The sequence below is a fragment of the Wasmannia auropunctata genome, unplaced genomic scaffold, assembly GCF_000956235.1.
Source record: "Wasmannia auropunctata unplaced genomic scaffold, wasmannia.A_1.0 LD335294.1, whole genome shotgun sequence".
NCBI lineage: Eukaryota > Metazoa > Arthropoda > Insecta > Hymenoptera > Formicidae > Wasmannia > Wasmannia auropunctata.
Genome location: NW_012027596.1, coordinates 8,168 through 16,706, shown reverse-complemented (window position 1 = coordinate 16,706; position 8,539 = coordinate 8,168). Strand labels below are relative to the sequence as shown.

At 28.9% G+C, this 8,539-nt stretch overlaps 1 protein-coding gene across 1 annotated transcript in view; it reads left to right on the top strand.

Annotated features, from left to right (window-relative positions):
• The first annotated feature begins 186 nt into the window (after positions 1 to 186).
• LOC105457297 (tubulin polyglutamylase TTLL5-like) overlaps positions 187 to 8,539 on the top strand; it is a 16,401-nt gene continuing 8,048 nt past the window's right edge. Inside the window, exons 1-2 of the mRNA XM_011701897.1 lie at positions 187 to 416; positions 7,371 to 7,538. Coding sequence (XP_011700199.1) covers positions 7,378 to 7,538 — 161 coding nt within the window. The 5' untranslated portion in view covers positions 187 to 416; positions 7,371 to 7,377. The remainder of the gene's footprint in view (positions 417 to 7,370; positions 7,539 to 8,539) is intronic.

Here is an 8,539-nt window from a genome sequence, read left to right as displayed (position 1 = left end):
GCACATATGTATGTACGTTCCTATCGTCTTACATTTCATTGGATCCAACCCAAAACAAAAGTTGCGCGGCGATACCTGCGCGAAGACTCAGTTTTTCGCTGAGTGGACCTACTGTTATACTGTGCTATATCTATGGTCACATGACTACCACAGAACATATATGACTACGCCGGTGCTTTTGTCAGAGACTGTACGCGGACATTTAGCATTCGATTGACAGAGGTAGGCAATGTAGGACTAGACATAGGCCGCGTAGGTAGTACTCGTTGCGCTCTTCTACAGTATGGCTACGATTAGTGCCGGCTGCAATTTGCGTCTGCAAGTGTTGTAAAATAAAGTCATGGTTATCGCAATGCGCCGTCGGTTCACCAAATATAAAATTGACGGACAATAAGTCACTATCTCAACGAATCGCGGTGAGTCTCGATTTCTTGCTGATTATTCAATATTTTTGACAAACATGCGGTCGGCGGTGATTATGTCAAGTCGTCCTGTCAATATGACACTAGGCGCCTTGTTCTCCAATTCGATAGTGTTGCTAACGGCCGCAGTTTGTACGACATAACAATTAATTTGTTAGGATGACGTATAGACCTTAAGGTTCTATCCAGATAAACTTGCATAGTTGCATAATTATATGCATTAAAAAAAATTATCTAATCGCATTTCTATTACAAGACACATAAAATGCGATTGGATAATTTTCTTTACAGTTCGTATATAGTTATGGAAGTATGCAAGTTTGTTTGAATAGGTCTCCTCTTTAATCTCTTTCGTCGAAATTACTGCATAAACAGATTATAGTTTAATATGTTTAAGCCTCATAATAATTGTCGAGTCTGTCATTGAAAAATATTCCATTTACTTTCGTGTTACACTTTCTCTTATCTTCCGATCCTAACTTGGTTTTCGAGGTTTCACACGCGAGCGATACTAATGTAGATAATGCGCTTGCACATCGATTTCTTTTTTAAAATTCCTACTTCAGTTCGCGTTAAGGAAGCACACATAAAGTAAACCTTACAAAATCAATTTGTTCGTTAATTATTACCTCATGTATTTTATACAACAAATTCATATTTCTTAATTTTCGACTTTCACAGCGATCAAAATACATGTAAAAGCGAGTATTTTTAAACTTTTAAGTACAATACAGAATAAATTTAAAAGGCGACAGTATGACAATTTGCCTTCTTAAACTTAATTTATTAATAATTCGAAAAAGATTTTCTTACCATTGATTAATGCTTGCGTTGCATTATTGCGTTCGAAATCAGAAAGCGTGAAAGCCAAAGCAGCTATTTTTAAATCAAAGAGAAATTATTAAAACTACGTTTAAAATTTAACGTTAATTTGTCATAAAAATATTATGATTATTAAATAATACGTTACTTATCTTGATTTTTTGTCCATGTGGATTTAAACATATAAATTATACAATTTACAATATGCAATTACATACCTTTTTGGAAAAGCAATAATATTATATTTTCTTTATACCTATTGATTTATTTTATTATTTTGTGCATAAAAGTATTAAGGTATGATTATAAAAAAAATGATTGCTAGTTTACGGGATATTTTATATTTGATGTTAAAATATGCCAGAATAAAATGTAAAATATTTCGTAAACTATTGATTTTTCATTAATTTTAATACTTTTGTATAAGAGAATAATTAACTAGAAGAATTATATTTAAAAAAATTGTAATTTAGAAAATTGACGATATAATCTTCATGCAACCTTGAAAATTCAATTTTAATAATAGTAAAATCAATTTTTTCATAAATTGATTTTACTATTATTTGTCTTTCTTTAGACCGTACAACTTTTGTTTGAAATATTTTTGGCTACTCGACTCAGCGATTTCGGTTGGACACACTATAAGTATTAGTGCACACTCAGATCACATAAAACCATTGTACACAAGTCAATATAAAGATGCATGTTTAATATAAATTTAAAAACGGTTAAATCGCGAAATTTTAGTACTTTATTATTTTATTTGGTAAAATATGGATGAGCATTTTATTATTTGAGATATTTTACTTTTACATTGAGATTAGAACAGAAGTGTACAACGGCATTAATGTGTACTGATCAGTGTACATTAGTGCATTCAATCGAATTCGCTATCAGCTTTCGAGATGTTAAGTTGGTTTTAAAAATGAGACACCTTACATAAATAACAAATACAAATGCATAAATAAACAAATAAACACATCAGCATATGAATGCATTGAAAAAATTATACATATTTTGTAGAATGTGGTAAGATTTTTGGAAACTTAATATTAATATATAAGTTGTGAAAAATTACGCTGATAGCAATAATAATAAAATAGATGGAATAATGAAGTTATTTTATTCATGTTTATGATATGATTTTGACTTTCCATAGAATATATAGATTTTAATTAGACAGAAACAGAAAGTACATGAAATATTACTGTTACCGTTAATTATCGTGTGCACATTGTAAATTGCATCCAAGGCCGACGAGAGAGTTGTTTATTCTTCCACTTTTGTAATCTCTTTTTTTCAAACTGCGTGAAAAAGAAAACTAATTTTTTGTGACAAAGTTGATGGAAATTAATTCATTTCATCGTTTCGTATATGTATTCTAAAAAAATATAATATATGAATACATCAAAAACTATTTCAAATGTAATTATATCATTTCACTTTGTATGTTTTTATTTCTGGATGATCGTAATTTCATCTTATTTTATCTTTGCGGTTTTCCGATAAATTTAGATTTATCGTTTTAAAACCCACTTTGTAATAAAGAATGTTCGTGTTCATCTGTTCACCAAATGCGTCTATTATTAGACATCCTGTACACACGCAAACACGCACGGCATGCAAACGCAAATGCACACCCGCACGACATTGGTTGGAACTTTGAGTGTGAGAGTAAAGGATTATCTCGGAAAAGAAGCACATCCAATATTGTTGATTGATTGATGGAATATGTAAAGCTTAATGGTAGCTTAATGGTTAGCTTAGTATTCAAGCTAACGAGATCGATCGCGAAAGGAGAAACTCATTAATTCCTCCTATTTCCGATTTAGGCATTTCTAGGTCGAACGCATACCTACAGGCTCTCGTATGTCATAATCGAGAATTGCGATTAACATCTTTAGATGCTTGTCACGTACTTTTCACGTGTGGAAAATTAAAAAAAATGAATGACAGACAATAACAAAAATAAAATTGTGCTAAATTAATCAATAAAAATATATAATTTTATATTTCTTAATTAATCATGTCTAAACAATATCTTAACTTCCGTCCAGATTAAGAAATATTGTCATCGACATTTTTGTAGATAACAAATGTAGATGACAAAATTTTACTACTACATACTACTATGAAAAGTAATTAGTCTTCATTACTTTATTTATATCCGACAATGTATCTCACAAGTAGTGTCGACTATTTTTTGCTATCATTTTTTTTTAAATGTTTATGACATTACAATAGTACATTTTGATCTTATTGTTAGTCGGTATTCGCAGGTCCACGAGGATCCAGATTTTTTTAATTACGCATCAAATCTTCAGATTAGTGAAAAATTGTTTAACAATTGATTTTTACAACTTTACATAGTTTTAAGTTACACAATCTTATTCTTCGGATTTTGACTTTTAAAATGAAAAAAAACCATTGTTCAGTTACATTAACTTTAAACAAAGTTACATTTTAACGTTTTTAGTTACCCTAAACCCGCGAATAGTTAATGAAATTTCGAAGCGAATATCGATTAAAATTAACATGGCGAATCGTTTTACGATCTAATTCAGAATATCAATATAATTAGAATATATAGGACTTTATAATACCGATTTATATTTGTAAGCTCTATAAATTTTACGCGCGTGCATAATAATAGCACATTTTATTTTCCATTCAACATTCAATCTGATAGTCGTTATGACAGTGCGAAAGTAATTATAAATATATTCCGAACTTGCCTTTATTCTATAATTATAGAATAATTATTGTTATTGTAAATTTCAATGTATAAATCTCAATATCAATATGGACAATATATGTGTATAATGGACTCATTATAGACGGAAAATTGACATGTGAAAGACCATGCGAAAGACCATACCTAATATTGAATACATATGGATCGAATCAAGTTACAAATCGTCATTCGTTTTATTTATGATTATTTTATTTTTTATCGATAGAATGCATGCATGATGACTTACATTAGTACTTCGTGTTTTATTTATTTATTATTTATTAAGGTAATTCTTTAGTAAATCGAGTTATTTTAGAAATGTCCAAATTTTTTATGTAATGAAGTTGAAGTGCCGAACTTGACGTGTGCAAAATTTTAGGATAAGTTATTTATTGATGAAAGAGAGAAAAAATGTTGAAAATGAAACTTTTTACGTATAACTTACGTACATATTAGTATATGTAATTAGAAATATATTTATTAGATTACTACCGTATTTAGATTATTTGTAACAGATTTGGCTCGGAGACGTTTCTTTGATTGAACGTTGACTGCACACAAATGTTATTTAAGATTTCTAAAAAACGAGATTAATAGTTTAAAAAAATTACGGTTTTAATGGTCACAAAAAAGTAATAGGTCATTCTAGAAAGATATTTAATGTTGAAATGGTAAAATATTGCATAACCTTGCTAGCAATCTACATTGAACTCTCACTTTTTTCGTTCATTGTCACGCAGAGTAGCAGTATCGTTTGTTTCATATTATTTCATTAGATATACACGTAGTTTTAACATTTTATCCAAATTATACAAATCTGTGATTTTGAGTAGGCTCTGTTGAGGCACTCCAAATTTTCGACACTTTACTAAAGAACCACCTTAAGGGATGTAATCACGTATTTATTAATTAATTTAATAATGGAAGTACGTTAGCGTAGCTGTTTAATAATAACTAAAATTTAAGCAGTTAGCCAATAATATAATATTAATTTTATGATTTATTATTAGACCAATGTTTTTTGACGTGTACATATACTTTACTTCTTGCTAATAGTTGGCGGTTGATGAAGACTAGTTAATGATGTGTATATGTATATATACATATATATACGTAATATATAAGATGTATATATATATATATATATATATATATACATCTTAATATGTAATTAGAAATATATTTATTAGAACATCCATTAATTTGCTTGTTTTTAACCTTTTAATTTTACTTTTTATTATTTGTTTTTACAATTACGAGCCGTAATTAGATTATTTGTAACATTTTATTTATTTTATCATAAAAATTATAATAATTTTACAAAAGAATTGTACAGATAAATACTTGCTCAACAACTAAACGTACCACAATTACAGTCAATAAAAATTTCACGTGCATTTATATGTCGATGACATTATAAGTTGTTGACATTGCTTTACTGCTTCAATATCGAAAACATAATAAACAATATTGTCATCAATATATGCAATATTATCACTTTCAAGTTATAATATATTTTTAATATTTGTCGATAACAATGTATGTAAAAATGTATCCGACAAAATGTTATCGATATAAATGTAATCCCGAAATTTGTTGGATTTAAAATTAAATTTTAGGATACACTATCGGTAAACATGTTTACGATAATGTTTTGTTTAGTTTGGACGACGCTTTAGTTAGACTCTTTGATGTAAAAATAATTCGAAAGTAAAAAACATTGACGGTGCCATATGTATATTGCGTATTGTAAGCACAATTATGTTAAATAGACTCCACATAATTAACTTATGTATATTGCAGTTAAAATTGATTGCAGGAATTGAAAATCAATTTATGTATCAGTAATTATCAATAATTAGTAATCAAATTTTATGTATCAGTAATTGTGGATAAATTTATTTCTTAAATAAATTTTTAAAAGAAATTATAAGAGAAAAAAGTAATATATATAAAAATATAATATCACTCTTAAACTCTTAAATTATATATTTTTATATACCTACATATATTATTATATATTTTATATATTATTTCTCCTTTTTTTCTAATTCCTTTTATAAAATATACTTTAAGAAATACAAATACTACAAATCTACTTGATTAAAGCAATGTTGATGTTAAATCAATACGCATATCTGCGCGCGCGCGCGTACGCACGATGCCGCACGCACGCACGCACGCACGCACGCACGCACCTACACATAGGCACCAATATGTATATACACCGACGAGATACTATATAAAAGAAAAAGACTGTCAATCTTATACGGGAGTTAGCGTGACTGTTTAACAATAGTTAAAATTTAAGCAGTTAGCCAATAATATAATATTAATTTTATGATTTATTATTAGACCAATGTTTTTGACGTGTACATACTTCTTGCTAATAGATAATTTTATTTAAAACTGCATTTTTATTAGTTAGTACAAACGGATACTACTCGAGCTCTTTCAAATGGTGCTTGTTGCTTCCGAATATTTAAAAAATTGACCAAAATTTTTCTTTTACGTACTTTGAAAAGCCTGTACTTCCGGTCCAATTGAGGTACGAATGATTTGAAAGGTGATACAAGAAAGTACAAGCGATGCTCTTTCGAATGACATTATTGAAATTTAAATAGCTTTTACTTGGGTGCTGCTTATTTTTCTTTATCACTTTGTTTGTTTCCTTTAAGGTACAAACAAAATACAAACAAGCGGTACAAATAAGTACAAACAAAGTACAAACGTGCTGCACTAATAATTTTTAATTTTCATAAAGTTGGGAGCCAGGTTCACATCAGAGTTTCAAAACCGAAATGCGGTGCGCAGTTTGTATGTGGTTGGATATTGTAATAATAAAAATTATTACACACACTAACACCCGTGTCGGCTCGCATACTTAGGCATTACTTCAGTATATCTGATTTATTCTTGGGATCCTAATTTCTTCAATTTAAATTTATACGAAAAATATTATTAAGCAAAACCGGTTCATATCTATTTTTTATTATAAATAAATATTTACAAAATCCGCTTTATACCATGTTGGAATTTTTCTTATCTTATTTGTTTGAAACAATCCACGGCCGATTCAGATACTTAATTGTTAAAAAATTTTAGTATTTTAGTATTTTTTTTTAATATTTTATAAAACAAATTATACTGATATCTTTTTTTCCTCTTTTCTTCCCCGATACAGTTATTAGAGAGATTAGATTTCGTTTCGAGTTTAGTTTTTGAGATAACTGTCGAAACAGCTGAAATGATGCCGCACATGTTGTGGATATTAATTCTTGAATTTTAATTCTAGCCAGAATACTCATTTCAATGTTATTATCATGTTATTGTCATTTCTTTCTTCACGTAATACTATAATTTTACATAAAAAGTTTTTTGTTTTATTTCAGATAAATCATGATATCCCAAAGAAAGTATTCCAATGTAACAGGAAGATTGAAAGGGAAGCGTTCAAAAGAGCTCATGTCCTCTTCCAGTCTTTCTGGTATGTCGCAGTTATCCAATAGTAGCGAGGAAGCATTGGAAGCTTTGGTACACAAATCTGATAATACAGAAAAGTGAGTTACATATGTTACATAAGTGATATGTTCGTTACAACTCTCGAATTTCCTTATGATTACTTGATTTTCAATATTCTCTTATGGCAATGAAATTTTAAATTGTATTGTGATACTAATTATTTTCTATCACTTTTTATTTGAGTCTTTTTTTTTAATTGTGTAAGTACGTATATATCCCTATCTCTTTATTCTTTTCTTTCATATTAGGAATCATCAATTTACTTACTATACATATATATATAATGTACAATATCGTACGTGCTCTCCAAATTTTAATTATAGAAATGAATAATAGTTATTATATATACAGGGTGTCCCATTTTAATCGATCACCTCAAATATCTCTTGAACAGTGCATTTTAGGGAAAAATATTTTAGACAAAAGTTTTGGGACTTAGAGAGGGACATAAGATGATAACATTGGTTTGACCCTGAGTGGCGTCGTCAAGATCACTTTGAATCTTTTAAATGGAACTCCCATTTTCATTGCACATTCTTGTAGCTTATTTCGAGAGCTTTCCAAAACACATAGATAAAAGGTTTATTAGTTAAGTAAATCTCGAGTTATAAAGCTTGAAAATTACAGTACCACCGGCTTAGCATTATCTAAGGTGTCCGAACAATGGCTGAAATCTTTTGAATGTTCAAAATTATAAACTTGACAACATGTGTCAAGGCCATGATCATTGAAGATTGTTTCTCTTATTTTCATTTTTGAAAATTATTTTTATTTTTTGAAAAAAGAAAAACATTTTCCAATAATCATGACTTTGACATATGTTGTCAAGCTTATAATCCTGAACAACATTCAAAAGATTTCAGCCATTGTTTGGATATTTTGGATAATGCTAATGTCGGTGGAACTGTAACTTTCAAGCTTTATAACTCGAGATTTACTTAACTAAAAAACATTTTATCTATATGTTTTGGAAAGCTCTCGAAATAAGCTACAAGAATATGCAATGAAAAATGGGGAGTTCCATCGGAAGAGCACACGT